Source organism: Microtus ochrogaster, unplaced genomic scaffold, assembly GCF_000317375.1.
Source record: "Microtus ochrogaster isolate Prairie Vole_2 unplaced genomic scaffold, MicOch1.0 UNK27, whole genome shotgun sequence".
Classification (NCBI taxonomy): domain Eukaryota; kingdom Metazoa; phylum Chordata; class Mammalia; order Rodentia; family Cricetidae; genus Microtus; species Microtus ochrogaster.
Window position 1 is genome coordinate 4,651,275 of NW_004949125.1, and position 22,810 is coordinate 4,674,084.

At 49.6% G+C, this 22,810-nt stretch overlaps 1 protein-coding gene across 5 annotated transcripts in view; it reads right to left on the reverse strand.

Annotated features, from left to right (window-relative positions):
- Positions 1-6,320: 6,320 nt before the first annotated feature.
- Positions 6,321-22,810, reverse strand: part of Smurf1 (SMAD specific E3 ubiquitin protein ligase 1) — a 102,186-nt gene continuing 85,696 nt past the window's right edge. For 3 of the 5 annotated variants that reach the window (XM_013354080.2, XM_005368053.2, XM_013354081.2), the window contains 9 exons: positions 20,862-21,060; positions 19,003-19,106; positions 16,200-16,314; positions 14,585-14,763; positions 13,537-13,674; positions 12,437-12,557; positions 11,646-11,847; positions 10,321-10,405; positions 6,321-9,279 (listed from right to left, as the gene is read on the reverse strand). In XM_013354080.2, coding sequence (XP_013209534.1) covers positions 9,180-9,279; positions 10,321-10,405; positions 11,646-11,847; positions 12,437-12,557; positions 13,537-13,674; positions 14,585-14,763; positions 16,200-16,314; positions 19,003-19,106; positions 20,862-21,060 — 1,243 coding nt within the window. In that variant the 3' untranslated portion in view covers positions 6,321-9,179. The remainder of the gene's footprint in view (positions 9,280-10,320; positions 10,406-11,645; positions 11,848-12,436; positions 12,558-13,536; positions 13,675-14,584; positions 14,764-16,199; positions 16,315-19,002; positions 19,107-20,861; positions 21,061-22,810) is intronic. The other 2 variants (XM_005368054.1, XM_026789723.1) reach the window with 1 other exon arrangement.

A 22,810-nucleotide genomic window follows, 5' to 3' on the forward strand; every position in this document is an offset into this window, starting at 1 on the left:
GGACAAGAGCCAGGTAACTGTCAAATATAAGGAATTATTAGGGGGCTGGTAAGAGGGCTCAGAGGGCGCAAAGGTGCTTGCTCTACAAGCCTGGAAACGTGAGTTTGATTCCCAGAATCCCAGGGGAAGGAGAGAACAGACTGCAAAAAGTTGTCCCCTGACCTCCAAGTGTACTCTGTGATATGCCTTCCCCATCTGAATGATGATGATGATGATGATGATGATGATGATGATGATGATGATGATGATGATGATGATTTAAAAGAAAATAATTAGTAGGCTGGTGGAATGGCCAAGAGGTTAAGAGTACTTGCTCTTGCAGAGGGCCTGGGTTTGGTTCCCAGCCCCATAGTGACTCACAACTATTGTAACTCCACTTCCAGGAACCCCAATGTCTTAAGACCTCTGAGAGCATCCAACTTATAGGCAAAGTAAGTAAATTTTTATTTTTAAAAAGGCAGTTATTAGGACTGAGTATGTACCAGAAGTCTTCACTAGCATGCATTAAGCCCTGGGCTCCATCTCCGGTCTCCCACCCCCACCACCCACACACATGCCAGCAATCCCAGTACTGAGGTGGGGACGGGAGGATCAGAAGTTTGAGGCCATCCCCAGCTAGATGAGCATACCCACCCCCGTTAGAGAAATCGTTGCTGTGTCTATGGATTATTTTACTTTTATGTTTCTGTGTATATGTCATGTGCATGCAGTACTAGCATAGGCCAGAAGGTGGCATTAGACCCTTGGAACTGGAGTTACAAGCAGTTGGGAACCATTCAATGTGAGTGCCAGAAACTGAATGTCCTTTGCAAGAGCAGCAAGTGCTCTTAAGCACTGAGCCGTCTCTATCCAGCCCCTGTACAGACTATTTCAAAGATTAACCCAAATTTAGAACTAGCACTACAATCAAGAGAACGGAATGGTAGAGTTTAGCTTGGGAGGCTCACACTTCCTGTTCAGACGTTCATCATTCTTTAGCAAGGTCTGAACTTGAACCATGGCACCATCTGAACTACACAGCAGAAAGAAGAGATGACCACAGGTTCTCTAGTACAGAGGGAACAGTGCCTGTCCGAGATTCTGGACCTTACAAAGCAGATGTGTGGGTCAGGCGGTTAGCCCTGCTCCAGGCTGTGGACAGCCGGCAGAACCCAGTTCCTGGGTAGAAGTGTTTCTGCGGCCAGTACAGGGTGTTTGGAGGAGGGGGTCCTCAAGAGCAATAGCTCATTGTCTAGAATATGGGGCAGGGCTGGGCTGTCAGGATGGCCCTGTGTCCTCACAATAGCCAGACACCCTTCTTCCTGCTCTAGGACATGGTAGTCAGGGGACTCTCCCTTGCAGGCCTCTGTAATGTCAAGAATGTGTGTTGACCATCCTTGGAGTTTTCACTGTAGTCTGTGCACTTTGTCCTCAGCTGTGTGAGTACCTGTGTCTCCAGGAAATGAGCAGGCCTTGCCAAAGGCTTTGAAAATGCCCACCTGGCTCTTCATGGGCATGGCTAACCTTTGAACTCTCCGAGTTTTTCAAAGGACATTTGTGCCTAGTTGACTATTTAGCAGAGATCCTTTTTTTAAAGATTCATTATGTATACATGTATGTATTTATTATATATACAGTATTTATTTATTATGTATAGAGTATTCTCAGTATTCTGTCTGTATGTCTGCAGGCCAGAAGAGGGCACCAGATCTCATTACAGATGGTTGTGAGCCATCATGTGGTTGCTGGGAATTGAACTCAGGACCTTTGGAAGAGCAGGCAGTGCTCTTAACCACTGAGCCATCTCTTCAGTCCAGCAGAGATCCTTTTCTCTTTTTTTTGTTATTTATTTATTAAAGATTTCTGCCTCCTCCCCGCCACCGCCTCCCATTTCCTTCCCCCTCCGCCAATCAAGTCCCCCTCCCTCATCAGCCCAAAGAGCAATCAGGGTTCCCTGCCCTGTGGGAAGTCCAAGGACCGCCCACCTCCCTCCAGGTTTAGTAAGTTGAGCATCCAAACTGCCCAGGCCTCCCCAAAGCCAGTACGTGCAGTAGGATCAAAAACCCATTGCCATTGTTCTTGAGTTCTCAGCAGTCCTCATTGTCCGCTATGTTCAGCAAGTCCGGTTTTATCCCATGCTTTTTCAGACCCAGGCCAGCTGGCCTTGGTGAGTTCCCGATAGAACATCCCCATTGTCTCCGTGTGTGGGTGCACCCCTCACGGTCCTGAGTTCCTTGCTCGTGCTCAGAGATCCTTTTCTTGTGTGCACACACAGCTTGTGCATGACGGGGCCAGAGCTCAAAGTCAGGTGTCATCTTCCATTGCTCAACACACTCTGAGGCAGGGTTTCTTACTGATTTGCCTAGATCCGCGAGCCCCAGGGATCCTTTCTTCTTTGCAGGCACACAGCCCTCTGCCAGGTCTTTATGCTGGTACAGCAAGCATGTTACCAACTGAGCCATCTCCCCATCTGAGAGAGCCACGCATGTGTGCGTGAGTGCAGACATGGTGTGTCTGTACAGTCAGGTACTCTAGGTATTGGTGGTCACCTTCCACCTTGTTCCAAACAGTAACCTGTTTGCTGTTGCTGATGCCATGTGAGCTGGCCTGCACATTTCCCAGAATTCTCCTAACTCTCCTTTCATCTCTCCACGGGAGCACCTTGATTACCAGACATGTGCTGTGTCCAACTTTTACATGAGGCCCAGGGATTCGAACTCAGGTCCTCACACTTGTGTGCCTTGTGCTCTACAGGGACATCGCTTCTGCGGGAACTTCACTTTCTACCATTGTTTTTCTGACTGTGGTTAAATGATTGGCTTGCAGTTGTGTACCTGGCTGCCGTGTGTGCTAGTGCCCACAGAGACCAGAAGAGGGCACCAGATCCCCTGAAGATGGAGTTAGAGGTGATTATGAGCCACCTGATTGGGCCCTGATCGTCTGACCATCTCTCCAGCCTGTTTGGGAACTTTTAAAAACATATTTGAAGGATACTGGTGGCCTCACCTTTCTTCAGACCCTTTGCTATATATTTGCTTTCTTACTTTGCTGACATGGGGTGTAGCTGTGTAGCCCAGGATGGCCTGGTCTTCCCTGTTCAGCCCTCCCTGGCTGTCCTCCAACTTTCAATTCCATGTGCAAGCTTCAAGTCTGGAATCATAGGTAAGAGTCACTGTGCTCAGACTGGTTTTAGCCTAAGTGTTTGACCCAACTCTAAAGCTTGTCTGAAGAGGCCAGGCAGTCAGTGATGTCACACACCTGGTTTTGTTTGTTTTTGGTTTTTTTCGAGACAGGGTTTCTCTGTAACTTTGGAGCCTGTCCTAGAACTAGCTCTTGTAGACCAGGCTGGTCTCGAACTCAGAGATTCACCTGGACTACACAAAATCAATGCAGAAACAGATCCAGGTGGCAGTGGCGGCTCACATCTTTAATCCAGCACTAGGGGGTCACATGCCTTTAATCCTAGCACTAAAGGGGAATATAAAATGGGAGGAGACAGAGGCTAGGGCTCAGTGTTGGTAGAGATAAAACTCTTCTAGTGGCTTGGCTGCTTTGCTTTTCTTTTTTTTTATTTTTTTAAAATATTTATTTATTTATTATGTATACAATATTCTGTCTGTGTGTATGCCTGCAGTCCAGAAGAGGGCACCAGATCCCATTACAGATGGTTGTGAGCCACCATGCAGTTGCAGGGAATTGAACTCAGGACCTTTGGAAGAGCAGGCAATGCTCTTAACCTCTGAGCCATCTCTCCAGCCCCCACTGCTTTGCTTTTCTGATCTTCAGCTTGAACCCCAGTATCTATCTGTCTCTGGGATTTTATTATTCATGCTACCCAACCATACCGATCTCTTCAGAAGTCCCTACCTGGACCTGAAGCTCCTCCCTTTCCTCACACAGCTGCTGCCTCCTGGGCAAGTTCTCCTGGCCAGCCTTGTCTTTTCCAAAGACGCCTGGGCCGTCCCCGGGCCTTGCACAGGTCTGGCTGGGCCTCAGCCAATTCCAGTGTTACTCAGCTCTCATTGCAGCATGGCTGACCCAGAACTTGACATGATCAGCATCACTGACTGCCAGGACCTGCTGCTCAGCCCTGTCTGCTTGCTCACTTTTTTAAAAGGCCAACACTGACTGAATATTTACTAGGCACTGTAGTAAATGCTTTAGGGCCAATTTTTAAAAACACCAATGTATTGTGTAGTGTGTGTGTACGTGTACACATGTATGTACATGGTGCATGTCAGAGGACAACTTCTTTCACAGGTACCTGGAGACTGAGCTCAGGTCATTAGGCTGTGTAGCGCTTTTACCCACAGCCATATTACCAGCCCAACCTTTTTCTCTTTCCTTCCTCCTTTCTTTCCTCCCTACTTCCCTTCCCTCTTTTCTTCTTTCTTTCTTTCTGAGATAGTACCATGTCACTCAGACTAGCCTGAAAGTCCATATGAAGCTAAGGATGAACTTGAACTCCTTATCTTCCTGCCTCCGCTTCCCTCATGCTGGATGACCTGTGTGTTACTGTTTTTGCACAAAGCTAATTGCTGTGATTTCTTCTCTCCAGAACCGACACTTTGCTGATGTCCTACGAATGATTAAAATGAAACTTCAGAGGTCACCAGCACCTTCCACAGCCACGTGAGAGAACTGGACCTGGGCATGCTGGAGCCTCCAGTGCTGCATCACCTGACACTGGGCCCCATGACTAGAGTGATGCTTAGCACCAAGCTAGGCAGACAGGTAAGGATGTCTTCACTGCTGGGCAAAAGGACAGCCACTGGGGGTAGAGGTAGCAGACAGGGGTCAGGTTACCCAACCTGTCCCTCCTGTAGAAGTGTCCACTGAGGCAGCCGGAAGTAAAATAGAGGGGTGGAGTGGGGAGGGCATTACGGGTACCACATCGTGGGTGCTTGGATGGGGCACGGTCTATCACCCTACCTGCCAACACCAAGTGGGATGGCAGAGAGGAGGTGCCAGGGCGGAGAGGGCTGCGGGGGGAGCTCTACGGCCCGCAGTGGCTGGAGAGCCGGCTCAGCCTGGTGTGAAAAGAGGATGTCAGACAGACAGTGTAAGAATAAAGCTTCCGGGGCTGGAGAGATGGCTCAGTGGTTAAGAGCATTGCCTGCTCTTCCAAAGGTCCTGAGTTCAATTCCCAGCAACCACATGGTGGCTCACAACCATCTGTAAAGAGGTCTGGCGCCCTCTTCTGGCCTTGAGGCATACAGACAGAATATTGTATACATAATAAATAAATAAATAAATAAATAAATAAATAAATAAATAAATAAATAAATAAATATTTTTTTTTTAAAAAAAAAGAATAAAGCTTCCCCAAGACGCCTCCCTACCTCTGCCTCCGCAAGAAGTCCTGAGGCAACAAGCCTGGGCATGTGGTCTGCAGCCAGGTTTGCCCAAAGCTTGGGGGTGAGAGTGTCTCCCCCTACAATCGACAGCAGTTACTTGGTTTTTCAGGCACAATGACCCAATCATCTCCAGCTGTCAACCGCAGGCCCACCACTCTGTCTGTGAGATTCTCTGGAGAAGCAGAAGCCTGAAAGCTGGGGTTTGTGCCCCCTCATAGTTCCTGTACTGAAGGTCCGACTTTCACAGCAGTGGACAGGTGAGCCCCAGGAGGTGACTGGGTCACGAGGTAGAACCCTCACGGAAGACCTCAGGCCCTTTACTCCTGCTCCCATGAGTCAGGCACGGCATGGAGGCATCCCTGATGACAATGGTGTGCGTGTAGGGCTTGGCAAAGATACAGAACTGCCGGGAACCTGACAACCAGGTGCACAAGCACCTGGTTAATCTGTTGTGTGCAACCACAGTCTGGGAAGAGCCCAACCCTCCTGGTATCACAGCACTGTGAGGCGCTGTCGCGTCACCTCAGAGGCGAGCAGATGGTATTTCTGACTAGGGACAAGTTTACCACGATGGACTATCTTAGTTCTATGAGAAGCATCTGCAGTAAGAAGGGTCCTCAAAAAATAAACCCAGGGCACACTGACCCAGGATTTCTAGCAGACTCTGATGTGGATTCCAGCAGATGTTCATGAACTTGTATTCCGGGCAGCCTTCCTCAAAATAACCAAAAGCAGAGAGAGTGTGCAAGGAATTAATTCGCCAGCTGCTTTGGTGGGCAGAGCCCCAGGGAAGGCACAGTGAAGCCTCAAGTCCAAGGTAGCGGGGACAGACTGAACCATCTATTTACTGAATCTGGTATTTCCCATTTTTTTCCCCAGAAAAATTTTAGCTTTACCTCTTTTCCTTGGAGGCTGGACTTCATTGCTGATGAAACTAAGTAACATCAGAATCTTGTTACCACATCAAAGTAACAGATGCCAAAAAAAAGTAAAGTTGTGAGTTTATTGCATATGTAACAAAATGAACCTGACCTCCCGGGTCCAGCCTGCTCTACAGTCAACGTTTTGTTTCTAGCTGGTTCCACAACTGCATTAAATAGAACTAGCATTTCTTTAAATACTTTCGATTCTGACATAAAACAGAACATTAGTGTACAACTGTCACAAGTAAATGGGCGATAAAAACTGGGAGAGCAACTAGGGTAGCAGCAGCACTTCGAACAGGACCTTACAAAATAAATTAGGATACATTATAAACACATTTTAAAAACCCACACTGTTTCAGAAGGCTGCCAAGTGGCCCCCACCTGGCTGCAGGAGGGTGGGGTGTTTTCTCTGCCTACGGTCAGTCCAGGGGCCACCTAGGCTGAACTTGACCATGTGGCCAAGCCAGTGTAGGGGTCAGCATCCCATCTTGTGGCAGATTCTCCTAAAAGAAAGCAAGAGATTGGAACCCGCTGCCACCCCATTGCTGCAGCCTGCTGCTTCCTCTGAAGCACTGCGGAGCAGAGTGGTGTTTGCTGCGTCCCTGAGTTGGCTGCTGGCCGCTGGTGAGGGGAGCCTGGAGAGCCAGGCTCCTGAAGCATCTGGGTGACGTGGCAACGGTGGATCGTCTGGGGCCACCAGGAAGGGCGACAATCGAGATCTTACATGAAAGGGCTTCATCCAGACCCAAAGCAGAGCAACCAGGAGCTTTGCCGTGGGTCGGCCGGCCACGCGGTGTCCTGTGAGGAGCTTCTGAAGTACCTAACCATGATAGACAGACAAGGAGGTGCAGTGGTACCAACGGACACCTGGGGGAGGCTGGGACACTCAGAACTGGCAATGAAGGGAACCCAGGCAATTAAGGAGAAAGACTTAGAAGCCTTACTGGGTGGTATGTGTTGCCTACCACAGTCAGCCCGAGGGGCCAACCTCTGGATCCTCAACGCACACGTGACATGGGACCCCTAAGGCTTGTCCCACATCACTCCCAACTCGACATTCTGGCGGCACAGGACCCTGTCTCCTCCAACACTGCAGACTGGCACAGTGCCACAGCTCCACGCAGGGCTTCCCATCTCCAGAGTCACGTGGTGGGACCTGGCTGCGCCTTAGGGCACAGGCTTCCTCACACTTCCCAGTCATGAGGGAGCCAGGTTTTAGAACACCCTCAGGAGCATTAAGGTAGATGAAATACAGAAGCCCTACTGGGGCAAGGCAGAAAATTGAGAAACTGGTAAGGCCCCAGTCTGGCCTGGATGGTGGATGGACTCAGTTTTTGTGCAGTGAGGTCTGCCAAGCATCCTTTCCGTCCCTAAACCTTGACACTCAGCGTGTGGCTGGCTCACGCTCTGCAGTACCCGTGGTCACCAAGCTGGGCAAACCTCTTGGGATAGGGTGTGTAACCTATGAATCCAGCCTTCCCCAGTAACTCAGGAACTGCTTCTGGAGCAAGCTGGACAGAAGCAGCGGTAACAGAAGGGAAGACGCTTCCCCATCCCTAGCCTGAGGGTGAGCAATGAAAAGAACACAAAAGTCAGTGGCCCGACAGGACCTTCTTCAACATCCCACACATAACTTGAACTCATGGCTGAACTTGAATCCCGGTACCAATGAAATGTCTTACTAATGAATTACCCTGTTCTCGCCCCCACCACAAACAAAAATGGCAAAACCACACGTGGAAGATGGGCTGCTGCCCTGCCTTCTCCCAGAGTTCAGCTGCCTGAATCCAGCCTCTCGGGACAGTCACCGCTTCTAAACACTTGTGCAAACTGGAAATGGTGTTAGAGACATGGCATTAGGCTGGCTTTGGCCTTGCTCATCAGAAGACAAAGACTGAGCAAGCAAATTGAGTAGAACTGTTAGCATCACCATTGCCACCGGGGAAGAGGGCCATGTAAGGGAGGTAAAGCCCCCTCCCTGTCACCACAGGCTCCATCACACCCTGCTTTGTGCATAGCACCAACTCTGGGGAGCTGCATCAGGAGGCCCCAGGTCAGCGGCCTCTCCTGCTGTCCCATCCAGTGGCTGTGGTGACAAAACTGTTCTGTTAGTTTAGCTCTTAGCAATCCCCATATAAAAGTCCATTAACATTTCACGACAGTCAGGAGCCTCCGGTCCCTGGCACAGGAGTTGAGCTGGACCCAGGTGGATCTGAGCCTGATTTTGGTCATTCTTTGATTAGTTCCATGACGTGAGAATTTCAAACTGGGTAGAGAACACAGCAGATGGAACTTTTAAAGATGTTTCCCCTGTGCAAAGCCATCTTTTCAGCCAGGATACCCTGAAAAGAAATCCCTGGGCCTCCTGTGAAGGCTGCTCCAATCCCTCTACCTCTCAAAGGGGAAATACATTCTGCCTCGAGCTTCCTGCTTTGGTGGAATTCCAGCACGCATGCACTGTGCAGTTATTTCCTGCTTAGAAATCCACCTGCTCTCTGGAACAGGCTGCTAGCCGGACCGTCTGGAGTTTGAGCTTGGTAAGCTATGGGCAGCTGCTGAACTTGGAAAGGGCCTTGAGGCTGCACTGAGAGGGGGAGCCGGTACAGAGACCATGCAAGCCCTCGGGGCCCAGCTTGGCCCTGGCCATGCCCACCATGCCAAGGAGGCTGAGGGGGAAACCTGGCTGCATTTTATTGGATGGGTGATGGAAGGGTGGGCGAACTATAATAAAGGAGGGGTAAATGGGTGGGAGCCACCTATGAAAGTCCCCTGGCCTGCCCTCCCCAGAGGAGGGAGATGAGCCTTTTCCCTCGGGTTTCTGGAATCTCAGGCCTCAGCCCGCCATGCGGGAGGCGTGCAGACACCATATGCTTTGGGTCTGGTGGTTGTGGGTGACTCGGCTGCCACTGGCCACTCTTCACTCCACAGCAAAGCCACAGGTCTCCTCCACTGCTGTCAGCAGCTTCTCGTAGAGCTTCTCATAGGACTCATAGGGTGGGATGTCAATCCGGTTAAAGCTGGAAAAGGACAAAGGAGCCAGAGTCACTGCTGGGGGGGGGGGGGGATTTGGTGTCCTATCTCTGGCTGGGAAGAGCCCTATGAAGTTCTGAACACAACATGCTTCAGTTTTCACCACAAGTTTGTTTTGTTTTTGTTTCTTCCACTGTTTTGTCTCCGGGTGTGAGTTCTCTACACTGGGAAGAACCCTGGCTGGCAAGCTACACTGGTGACCATCAGGTCTCCTACTGCAGGACAGCCAGTCCCGAACAAGAGCATGATGGGTCTCAAAAACAAAAGAATGCTAAATTCTAGAAAGATGAGATGGATACCGACCTTCCCACTTAAGGTTTCCAGGGGAAAACTCATTTCAGTATTTGTGCAGAGACGCATCTACTGTCTCACAGTAATTCACTAGACAGAAAAAGCAGTGGCCTGTGAGTCCTGGGCAGAGAGCAGCCGGGAATGTGCTAGAAATGGGTGAAGGGTGCACTGTTCTTTCAGGTTTTCGTCTAAATTAGAGCCACATGCTCATTCTGTAGGAGCACAGGCCATACCATGCTGAGGCAGGCATGGTGTCCTGCATGGTCCTGGGAATGGATGTATCATCGGGTCATCTTGCAGATGTGAACGAAAGTGGGGAGAGATGTATATCACTTGCTCCAAACCTCATCACTGGGTCACAGGCTCATGAACTTTTGTTCCTGTCATGTGGCGACCCCACGACCTTGAGAACTAGTGTCCTGAAGGGGAGGTGAGGATTCTGAGACAGTTTCCTTAAACTACCAAGTAACTCACCTACCACAGAGAATATTTTCGGTAAGGTTCTGAGAAGGAAAATGTGCTCCACATCAGACGGTGACTGCCATTCTGATGGCTACATGCACACGCATGCGTGTGAGCATGTGCGAGTACATGTGGGCACACAACCAAGGGTCACTCAGGGGCTTTAACTGCTCTTGCTGACTCAACTCTCTGTGTCACTTGACGGCTAGGGTGTGACCTGAGGCTCTACTGAAGGTGACATGAAGGATGCATGACCCCACAGTGGCCAAGCTTACCAGGTATGAGCCTTGGGTAAGTTGTCTGTGTTGGCGTCTATCAGGTGGATGGTGAAGAGTCGGGGCCCTGCCGCGCCTGTAGAACCTTACAAGACAACATTCTAGTTAATGTACTTCACAGACAACATTCTAGTTAATGTACTTCACAGACAAAGCCTGTGAGGCCCTGTGGCAGTGTGACTCATTCCTGAACCCCAAGGACCTAGAGAACCTCTTAAGGGGGCAGCTGAGGTACAGACGGCTTTGTTTCTACACCAGTTGACAGAAAGCACCAGCCACTGGCCCTTCCCCTCTAGTCTTCCTGGATGCTTGTGGCTTTCCTTAGCCACCTGCTGCTGAGGTTAACCAACGCCATTAGTGTGTACCGTGCTGATAGATGTGTCACACACTCCCCTCAGCAGGGCAAAGTCCGGCAGGGCTGAGGCAAGTTACAGTAAAGGCAGTGTGGCCGACCGGGTTGGAGCAGTGAACCTAGGTCCTAGCCACTCAGCACAGGCCTGTGTGCCTCCAGTTGAATGCCTTGCTCTAAAGGGCATTCATTCCTCCCTCCCGTGGGACCAGTCACTCCAGGACTGGATGGAGACTATGTCCCATCCCTGGCTCACACCCATGCCCGACTGGTCTTGGATAATATTAGTAAGACCCTTGTGATAGGAGAGATTTTTCTGAATGGGAATATTTGGTGGGCAGCCCTGCTGTGGAGAAGTTGGAGGTAAGGAGAGAAGGTGTGGGGGTTTACAAAAATCTGGACCCCCACAAAGACCAAACAACTGTTTTTTCCTTAGTAGGCAGAGAATAAATCCCATGTCCTTACTGTGTCTTAGTCTGGTGTGCAAAGGACAGCAAACCCGACTCCACCCACCCACTTGGTATGGGGAGGAGCAGCAAGCCCAGCTTAGCAGGACAAAGTGGAGGTGAATCTGGGTTCCTGCAATCCTGCATCACTATGGAAATAGGTGGACTCAGTCGGGGAGGACTCCACACTTGTTGCAATTCTAGACTAAACTCCAGTGTCCTCCACCTGACTCTTCTTCCACCAACCCCACAGGTCGGTGTTAGGTGGCACCCTCCTTGGGTTGTGGACACCAGAGGCTATCGGTAGCCCCTGCTGCTCCTGGATTTTTAGAGACCACGGGACCCATGGGCCCAAAGGGGCCCCAGTGTGACCCTACACCTGCCAGGCACCCCAGTGCTAAGTTATTTGTTACGAGAACACTAACCACCGACGTTCTCTACTGGGACGGTCCACATTTCAACTCTTGCAGCCTAGACAGAGCACAGCCGCTAAACACCTCAGGGAATGGCCCTGACTCCACGTCAGTCACCTTGCAGAGCCTTGAAGCCTTGGAGAGGCACTCGCGTGGATCCTGTCACGAACTGCAGGAGTCTGGCCCTCCTCTCCTCATCAAAGGTCTCCACTGCCTGCCAGAACCATCGGACGATGTTGCTGTCGGCCACACAATGCTTCAGGCGCGTGTTCGACTTCCAGTCATTCAGGTCTATCTTATCCAGCCCGCCTATTATCAGCTGGGAAGGGCATCAGGCTGGAGGTTAAATCTGAAACGTCTATGTCGCTGGCCCTGCCCCAGGAGTCCTCATACTCAAGAAGCACTGGCAGTGCAGCTCCCAGTGGGCTGAAACCCCAGAACCTCAGGGCTGAGTTTGCTCTGGACCAGGGAAGAACAGACAGGGTGGGAACTCGACAGGCCATGTGCAGATGAGGGGACATGGAGCATGCTTTAAACCCACTGCCTCGGAGATGCGCCACTCAAAGCTCACAGCCCACAGTGGGCAAATGGCTTTGAGAACAATCTGGAAGGCTTAGGCCACTTGGCACCAGGCAGACAGAGCTGGCAAGGGATGAATGAGTCACTGTCCAAGTCCACAACAATGGCATGTTCTTAGTCTATTAATAGCCAGAATAGAAAGCAGAGACCTGGCTTCAGGGAGGCCGGGTGCAAGGGAAAGGCTAGAGATCTCAAAAATCCAAGACACGGACACCTGGGTTCAGTTGCCAAGGGGACAGACACCACCCAGTGTGTGACAAGACAGTTCAGAGGCCCTTGGTGTCCCAACAGCAAGCCCACTGCACAGGGTTGCCAGTGGTCTCACTTACCTCTAGTTCCTTCTGGTCAAAGGGCTTCAGTAGGTGTTGGGGAATGAGTTCATTAAACCCTTTCTGAAGCGCTAGGAACTGCGCTTCAATTCCTCTCATAAACCTCCAGTTTACATACAACCTGAAAGGAAAGCCACATGTTGGAAGTGATTGGAGCGAGGCCAGGAAAACACTGTCCCACAGTGGCTGGCACAGCTGTGCCAGCATATATGGGAGGTTACTGTAGAACCTGCTGAGCGGGTGCCTGCCTGCTCCCGCCCTCCCTGGTGGCTCTTCGTTTGCCTGTCTGGTCTTATCTTTAATTACTATTATTATTTTAAACATAAGCATATTTCCCCTGCATATCTGCATCATGTTTGATCCTGGTACGCACGCACGGAGACAGGAAGAGGGTGCTGGATTCCCTCAAATTGGTTGCAGGCAGCTACGAGCCACCACAGGGGTGCTGGTCCTCTAGAAGAGCAAGTGTCTGCACCACTGAGTCAGCCCAGCCTCTTATGTTACCGTTTTGAGACAAGGCTGCCATGCTGGCCTTAAACTCACTGGCCTGGAACTCCTACTGACTTCTAGCTTTTGAGTGCCAGGGTTAAGGTCTATCCCATCCCACCTGGCTCTTTTGTCCTGTCCTCCCCACCCCACCCCATCCCACGCCCTGGGGAAGGGGTCTGTGTAGGCCAGGCTGGGAGTGAACTCACTATGTAGCCCAGAATGACCTGGACCTGCTCCTGTACCAGCCTCCCACCCAAGTGCTGGAATTACACACCACACCCAGCCTTCTTATCAGTAACAAATGAAGCGGTGCTAGCATTCTGGTTTTCTACTAAAAAGGCAAGGGAGCATAACGAGCTGTGCCAGAAGGGCTAGGATTTCAGCGGCCTGTACAACACATGCATAGTTCTGAATTGCCGTGCATGGAACTGTCCCTCAGGCTGGAACTGGGATGCCACAGTGGACTCCTTGGACATGCTGGCAACTGCTGACCCTGGCTGGCCACCTCTCCACCCAGAGCTGAACTGTCACATGGAGTCTCTATTGTGGGTGCTCCTGACAGCACCTTCTGCTCACCCCGGGCCACCAGTGAAGCCAGCCCTGCATATTACCGGACATATTCCTTCTTGTTCTCCTCAGTGACAGGTACATTTCTGCCATTGGGTTTCAGTTCGTGCTGAAGGATCCGCCCAAAAGCATTGTGCTCCACGCAGAAGGTATGGTCCAGCACCGGCGTGATGTCATTCTCTCTGTGGACACAGGCAAAGGCTGATGAGCCCTATGCCAGAGAGTTCTAGGAGGCTGTGTGGAATGTGCCAGACAGCTGGCAAACACAGCTCAGGTTTTGTTCCTGTCTTTTCTGATTCTCACTGGGGGAGGGGAGCCACTCTCATCCTGTGACACCATAGGACGTGAGGCCTCATTGCTCTGGGAACTGAGTCTGGGAGGAGGAAGCCTGTGAGGAGGCAGTGGAGTCAGAAGGACTCGAGCCAGGAAAATAAGGCGTCTCTCTCAGGGCACTCTTTCAAAGGCATCCATTCCCACAAAAGCACTTGAAATGTCAGGCTGACTTTTTATGTTGACAATCAGATCAACAGATTCCCCACGGGAACCGCCCCCCCCCCGCGCGCTCCCCGCACAGTAGAACAAGTGAAGCCAGAAAGAGGGTCCCAGGCTAGACTCCACACGGCAGCTTCTGGGACCCATCAGGGCCTTGCTCTTCCACAGGGACAACCAGACTATAGTTCATCCTGTTTCTCCCACCCAGCAAAGAATCTTGATAAACTCTAAAGCAAAAGTAACTAATATTAATTTTGTTTTGATTCTTTCTCTTGCCTTCTACAGATCGCCTGAGAAACTGGAGATGCTCGCTTGTACCCCCCCACCACACACATCAAGAAGATTACTGGCATTTGGAATCAAACCTCAATAAATAAGAAAACAAACCAACTTGTGAAGAGACCTGCTAAGCATTGTTAAGAATGTAAGTCAGTTAAGAAATTCTATCACCTCTTTTTTGTTAATCTGTGTTTGCAATCCAGTGTTTGCTGCTGCAGTAGATAAGTTTCGTTACTCTCTTTAGTTTCACATCTCTCCCCCCAAAGCATGTGCACACACACAAACACATCAGGAGCTCTGGGACAGGATGGTAACACTTACAGAATCCACACCAAGCTCTTGTGCAGTTCTGGGTCCACTGACTCCAGATCCGACAGCTGGATGGGTTTTCCCAGGAGCTGCTTGTAGAACGGAACTGTGAAGCCCCCATTTATGTAGTGTCCATGGAACACAGCCAGACCCATGATGCGACCCACAAAGTGGAAGTAAGACAGATGGTCCTATAGGGGGCACCAGAGAACAGCAAGTCATTAGAAAGATGAGCTGCTGGCATGGCCACAGGCTTCCTGCAGGCTTCCGGGGACTCTGGAATATACTCAGCTGTTCGTCACCCGCCTGTGGCCAGACAGGATAAGGCTGACATTTAGCTACAAGTCCACAGGGCATCTTTTGTTTGGGGACTTGCTTCTAACTTGGGTGGGATTGGTACTGGCAATCCTCCTTCCTCAGCCTCCAGAGTACTGGGATGGCAGGTGTGTACCACTCTATCCTAGCCCTAACACTATGAAGGGGAGAAGGGGGGTGGGTCTGCTGTCTCCTTCCTGAGAACTCAGTCTGGTACCAAATGAAGATGTGAAGACTTCTCTACAGTTGAGAAGGCTGTATCTCTTCCTCAACCAGAGTGGTTCTGGTTTCGAAGGTTCATGTTTCTCCTTCCAGCTCCAAATTAAAATCACCTCAGAAAACTTGTCAAACTTAACTTCCGGGCTGGTTGAAGGTTTATTCCCATTGTGTGTGTGTGCAGGTGCACATACATGTCAGTGTCAAAGCTCAAGATCACCTTCATTCCTAAGGTGCTGTCCATCGAACCTGGACCTGACAGATCAGCCTGGCCAGTCAGCAAGCTCCAGGGTCACCCATCTCCACCTCCACCGCCCCAGCGCATGTATGACCATACAATGCCTGGGGGGGAGTTTTTTGGTTTGGCCTTGTAGGTCTCTTTACAGAGCCTTGTCTGTCCTGGAACTCGCTCTGTCGACCAGACTGGCCTCAAACTCACAGAGATCCACCTGCCTCTGCCTCCCGAATGCTGGGATTAAAGGTGTGCACCACCACCACCCGGCCATAATTGGCTGGGTTTTGCATTTTGCAATCTGACTCGGGGCTTCATGCTTGTGTGGATGAACCATCTTCCAAACCATAGGTTTATTTGTATTTGAACTCTATAGTTGAGTTAGTCCCCAATTTCAACTCTGTAGCCTTGTGACACTGGGTGTGGTCCCACAGGAGTCCTCCATGGTCTTATGCCCACCTCCAGATGGGTCTCTTGTACCTACAACAAGCTGAATGTTCACATCTGTGGCCTAAAGAGCTAATTATGGAACTTTCGCAATGTTGATCAGAGTATGTATGGACCTCGTAACCTAGCTGTTACGATATCAAACACAAAAACACAGTCCCTCACTAACCAGAGTGCCCCCAAAGGGTAACATGCTGTGCACAGAACAGCTCGGAGCCACATCCCTCCCCTACAGACAGCAGGCCCTTGATCTCAACTTGGCAGAACTCCAGGTTGGAATCAGGTTCTGCCAGCCAATGCTCCCACCCTTGCCCTGAATTCTCCTCAGCATCCTCTCTAAGTCACCAAGTGCTGGTGGAAACCAGATCTGCCTCACAAACTCTAGCTGGATTCCTAAGTCTCCTGCCGAGCACTCACGGGGTTGACGGAAGAGTCCGGGTTGATTTGCAGTGTGTAGATGTCGTCTGTGGAGTACTGGAAGAGCCCATAATACGGATTCAACATTTCATGACACAGCAAATACAGCCACTCCCTGCGAACAAAGACAGCACAGTTCATGTGTATCCGTTTCTGACTTTTTCTAAGGCAGTCAATGTATGCCACATGGATCCATGCAGAGCCCAAGGAGGCCAGGTACTGGGAACCAAGTCAGGCCCGCTGCAGGAACAGAGTGTTCTTAACTGCTGAGCTAGCTCTTCACTTCTGGTTTCCAAATTTCTAAGCATTCTATAGTAAAGAGTTTCACAGAGGGAACAGTCCAAGCTGTAGGGACAACTCTGCCCTTGAGACCATAAGCACGGACCACTTTCATCTTTTAAATTAACCGTGTGAACATGTTGGTGTGGATGTGTTCACGTGAAGGGCAGAGGTTGACCTACGAGGTCCTCTCCAGCTTGTTTTGTGAGGCGAACTGGCCAGTGAGCTCCGGGGTCCTCCTGTCTCCACTGCCTCAGCCCCACAAGCCACTGTGCTGGACTTTTGTGTGGGTTCCAAGGCTTGAACTCAGGTCCTCCTGCCTTTAGGGCAAGCGCTTTACAGACTGAGCCATCTCCACGCCTGGCCATCACTGGTATAATATTAAAAACCTAGATGAACCTAAAACATGAGAAGATACCAAGAGTTTTGAAAATCTGGTGGAAATACATTGGTTAACTTATTTTCTAAATTCCTTTAATGCTTGGATCAATTTACACCAAAAAAAAAAAAAACCCAAAGCAGCCAAACACAACAACCACTTCCACTGGAAACCGATCAAGGCTGTGGTGGAGCTGCGAGGCACCCTGCTGCAGGATGGGTTCAATCCTGCAGATGCTTGAGGCAAAGCACCTTCCAAACAGACCCCCGAGACAGAGGCCTCAAATTCTATTGTGGTATTTCTTACTCTTTCAAACAGAAAGTAGGCAGGTCAGGGAGGTAGCACAGATCAAAGCCATCTGTACAAGAAAGTGATGGAAATACACAAAAAATACAGACAGGTCAGACCAAAACATGGCAGATTAATGCTCCCACCCTGACTTCCTGCTACGCATCCTCCGAGGACCATGGGCCCCTCCTTGGTCCCTAAGCACTTCTTCCCTCTTCCAGTTCAGAGTACAGCAGAGTGGGGACTGAGAACATTCTGGCGTGTGCAGCCGCGCCAAGAGCCCAGGTCACTGTAGAGTCCCCCGGTCTGGCGGCTAGTGCATAAAAACAAGTCCTGCAGAACACACAGGTGGAGATGGAAGGGCTCTGGTGAGAGGACTCAATTCTTCATTTTATACTTTATTACAACGGAATTCAATAAGCTGGTGTGTGATACACTCACTTAGAAACCACCCCAACCCTTCCGCCTTTATGCACTGGAAGACAAGGTAAGGAAACCCTGCAGGAAGAGAAGCACGGGGACAGGAGGAGCTATGGGGAAAGAGACTCCAGTGCACAGCAGGTATTCACTGGTCCATTCTAGAACATCAACGTTTCTCACCAAGAGGAGCTACTGTTGAGGACTCACGAAAGAAAAAGTACGTCACACAACTACTCCACAAGGGCAGAGCCAGGAAAGGAGTGGCTGGGGTCACAACACTGAGGCAACCCAAGTGACACTCAGGCTGGAGAGCCACAGAGGGACCAGGTTTCTAAGGAAATGGCTGTTGTGGGGATTTTCAAGTTTCTGGGGACAAGGAAGACAGGCCTTGTTTTAAAAAGAAGCCAGGTGTGGTGGTTCACAGCTCTAATTCCAGCACTCAAGAGGCTGAGGCAGGAGGATTACCTTAGGCTCAGGCTGTGCTATGTATTGAATTCTGGGATAGGGACAGAGGAGAAGGAAAAGAGGAACAGGGAGGGAAGAGAAAAAACAGAATCCACAGACAATTAAATTCTAAAGAGCTAAACAGTATTCTGTAATTTAAGAGTAGAGGGGCTGGAGAGATGGCTCAGCAGTTAAGAGCACGGACAGCTCCTGCAGAGCACTTGGTTTTGATTCCCAGTTCCCATGGCAGCTCACAACCACTCCAGTCCCAGGGGAATCTGATGCCCTCTTCTGGCCTCTGTGGGCACTGCATGCCGTGGTGCTTAGACACACATGCAGGCAAAACAGCCACACATAGAGAAGTCTTTAAGAGAAAATGCGTTTCAGAGGAGCTTGAGGGGCAGACATGGAAAACTAAAGGCAGCCCAACAGTAGAGCAGAAGTTAAGCCCAGAGTCCATGTCTGTGACCACATCCCTCTGTCAGGAGGAGCGGCCTGACCCTGATCACCAGGATGATACCAGGTGCTTCTCGGAAGAAACCTCGTCTCAAAAATGAAAAGGGGCTGGGCAGGAAGAGACTTTTCATTATTCTTTCTAAACTTACTATAACTATTCCGACCCAGAATGCCAGCATATAAAATTCCCTTGATACAAGTACAATTTGCCCGTGCCTTGCCCCATGCTGCAATGAGACAAGCCAGGCTGCCTCCATGTTAAGTTCAGGAATGGCCCTTGGAGCTCTGTGTTCAGACACATGAGCTAACGAAGTGTGCTTCAAAGTGTAATCCCGACTGTACCAAGTAAACAAAGTGACAATCATGGCTTTTCTAAGTGGTGTCAGCAGGAGAGGCTTGAGCGTCCCGTGGGGCTGGCACAGTGGAGCAGGCCACACTCCACTGTAGCACTCGAGAAGTGAAGGGTAAACAGCTTTCCTGAAATTCAGCTACCACGACCTAAGACTCAGGTGGGAAAGGGATAAACCAGGAGCTCACCGTGCCACTCCACCGTAGTCCAAGCCTTCCTCCCCACGGAACTTCACCATCAGGCGCTTCTTCAGGTCTTTTGGCCGCATCTTCATGATCTGGCGATACGACTCCTATGCATCAAAGCCACAGGTTCAGAAAAATTTGAGGGGTACTGGGGATGGAATCCAGGGTACTGCAAAATACTAGACAAGTCTACAACTGAGCCACACCCAGCCACTCACTGGGGGATTCTAGGCAGGGGCTCTACCACTGAGCCACACCCCAGCCCCTCACTAGGAGATTCTAGGCAGAGGCTCTGCTGCTGAACAACATCCCCAGTCCCTTCTCACTTTTGCATTTTGAGATAGGTTCTCATCAAATTTCCAAACTGGAAAACTGCTTCAGGTGGTAATTTCTGTCAAGCATCTCCACACAGGTGGACAGGGTGAAGCCCAAACAAAGCTAAGGTTTCACCTCATAACCGACATTATTTTGTGTGTGTAAAAAGTCCCTAACCAAGTAGCAATTTTGACTGCCGGGAACTGGCAAGAGGCAGAACCACTTTCCTTCCTATTCCCAGAGACAAGTCCAGCCCAAATGGTCCCTGTTGTCCCTCCACTGACACTCCGGAAGGGACAAGTGGGTCTGAGGGGAGCACCAGGATGAGGTGACCCGCACGCGCTCAGGGTCAGGTCCCAGCGCACAGCAACCAGGCTCTGCACAGCTCCTTTCTCACCCTGAAACCACTGAGCACTTAGACTTGTCAGAAACAGAAACGTTCAGCATAAGCCTAGGTCCCTAAAACTCTGCATCTCACTAAACAATAAAACTGATCTCTCAGTGGGAAAAATCTTTGCTAGCTACACTAATCTCAGAGGATTCATATATGCACTATACAAAGAACTCAAACTACATGGGGAGCTCATTTCACCTGTCAGAATGGTAGACGTTAAGAAAACAATTAGATGCTCTTGGGAATATGGACAAAAGGGAACACCTACACACAGCCGATGGGTGTGCACACTAGTTAGGGCACCATGGAAGTCAGACACCTACACTCAGCTGATAGGTGTGCACAGTAGTCCGGGCACCATGGAAGTCAGGTTGGAGGTTTCTCAGGGAACCACAACTAGATCTACAGTGTGGCACGCATGTGTTCCAGAGACTTAACTCGAGGATTACACAATAAGTCATCAATGCTCATCCACAACAGCTAAGCTACAGAACAACCTAGGTGTCCAGCAACAGGACTGGATACACACTACATGGTATGCACAGACACTGGATTGTTTTCTCTATAGAATGAAGTTATGTTGTCTGCAGAGAAGTGCAAGCAACTGGAATAGAGACAGTGCATAAACTAAGCCTGTCTTAGACAAATACCACGTTTTCTCTCATATAAAAGAGTCCCAAATTTTACAGATACATAAAATCATATACCTATCTGCGAAAATGTTTAGGGGAACAGGAGGACTATGGGCGGGCAAGAAAGTGGAGGGTGGGGCTGGGAAAGAGGCACAGAGAAGAGTATGAAAATGTCCGTGTGTGACAGTACCTTGTATAATGAATAGCCAGAACAAGAAAATCTTTTTTGAGACTGGATCTCACTGTGTAGCATTGGCTGCCCTGAAACTCACTCTAGACCAGATTGGCCTCAAACTCACAGAGATCCCCTTGCCTCTGCCTCCTTAGCAGTGGGATGATGAAAAGCATGTGCTCCCACATCCAGCTACAATAAAAACTAACAGGAATAAATCAGTGACCCAATTCTTCAAATATGAAGCCAAGAGCAGGTCCACCGAGACGTGGGAGCAGATGATCTAACACAAACCTCCCTGCTTGTTTCTCCATGGAGCTGCACAACTTATCAAGATTTAATCCTTTACCTCAAATATTTCTTCTCTGGAAACTTCTATTCGACAATGACCAGCTTGGGGCTGCTGAAGAGAGAGTTCGTGTCTAAGAACTTTGAGCTTCTGGACTAAATCTCTCTCATATCTCTGGGCAGGAAGCTCCTCGTCCTCCATGGAGCCCTCGCTGGGCAACTGCAGCGGCTGGCTGGGCTCCTTGAGTTGGCACTGGTGACTGCAAAGAGGAGAAACAGCCATCACTAGACAGGAAAAGGGCTGCAGGCCAGCCTGCACCACTGACTCTGGAGACCCCAGCACACACTGCGCTCTTCTATGCTGCTGACAGTGGGCATCAGCCCGAGATAGCTTTGGGGTGCAATAAGGAGATACCCCAATTCTAAGCAGTCATTTATCTGTGTGATGGCTATTCTTGGTTGTCAACCTATTTTTTTTTTGTTGTTGTTGTTTGATTTTTTTAGACAGGGTTTCTCTGTAACTTTGAGGCCTGTCCTGGAACTAGCTCTTGTAGACCAGGCTGGCCTTGAACCCACAGAGATCCACCTGCCTCTGCCTCCCCAGTGCTGGGATTAAAGGCGTGCACCACCACCTGATTGCGGGGTTTTTTTTGTCGTCGTTGTTGTTTTGTTTTTAATGAAATCATTTGAAGTAGGAAGACCCACTTCTAATCGGATCTTTAAGGTGGGAAGATAAACTTTTAATGCAGATATTTTGGAGTGGGAAGATCCACGTCTAATCTGGGCCTTGCCTTCTACTGGCAGCCTAGATAAAGGACATGGAAGAAAGAAGCTTGCTCTCTGTCTGCTTGCTCTTGCTCTCACTAGCAAGTCCATTCCATCACTGGTCAGCTGAGAAACCCAGCCTTGTAGACTGAACAGCTACTGGATTCTTAGACCTTTTGTTGGTAGACAGCCATTGTTGGAGAGGTCAGACCACGGCCTATAAATCATTGTAATGAATTCCCTTTCTGTATATATCCATTCTGTAAGTTTGGTTCCTCTAGAGAACCCTGACTAATATAATCTGCTACATTATTACTGAAAATTACAAGAGAAATTGTCTGTGTGTCATGCATCTATATGGGTCATCAATGTCAACTGGTGCACTATTGGCAGGGCCTTGGCAGGAATGAAACAAGGCTGGTAGAGGACTTTTACAGGAGATATAGGAAGCGAGGCTGGAAGTGACACCCACTCCTTCTGATCAAGATTCCCAGCCCTGTTAACTAAGAATGAAGCTCAGTGACAGGACTCGGGCCATTAGGAACAATGTGACATTTGCTTTATTCATGTTTTGCCACGAATGCCAACCATACTGCAGAGCTATGTATGAAGATCATGCCCATTTCCACGGCATAATTGCCTGGCAAGCAGCACCACCACCACCAGCAGCAGGCCCTTACAGAATGTGCTGTGCAAGTTTTGCTGGAGAACCTCCTTCTGCCATCACCGCAGTGACCTTCACTTAGGCTGCCAACAATAAACAGCCTTAGTAGCAGCCATGCTAATCTCAGGGTTTAAATTATGTCACTATTCATCAAATATCTATCTTATTTTCTTTGCCTACCATTGAGCAAACACTGCAGTAGATACATTAAGAAAAATGTTAGTGTAGGACTGAGGGAATGTTCAAGTTAAGTTCTTGCTTTGCAAGCGTGAAGAACTGACTTCACATACCCAACACTCAAGGAAAAACCCAGTTGTGCTCATCTGTCACTCTAGTGTTGGAGGAGGAGCCAGGCAGATCCTTGGGACTTGCTAGCCAGCTAGATAAGCCAAAAAGGTGAGTTCCAGGTCACCCTGCTCAAAAATTTTTTTTTAAATATTTATTTTATTTATTTATTATGTATACAATATTCTGCCTGTGTGTATGCCTGCAGGCCGGAAGAGGGCACCAGACCTCTTAACAGATGGTTGTGAACCACCATGTGGTTGCCGGGAATTGAACTCAGGACTTTTAGAAGAGCA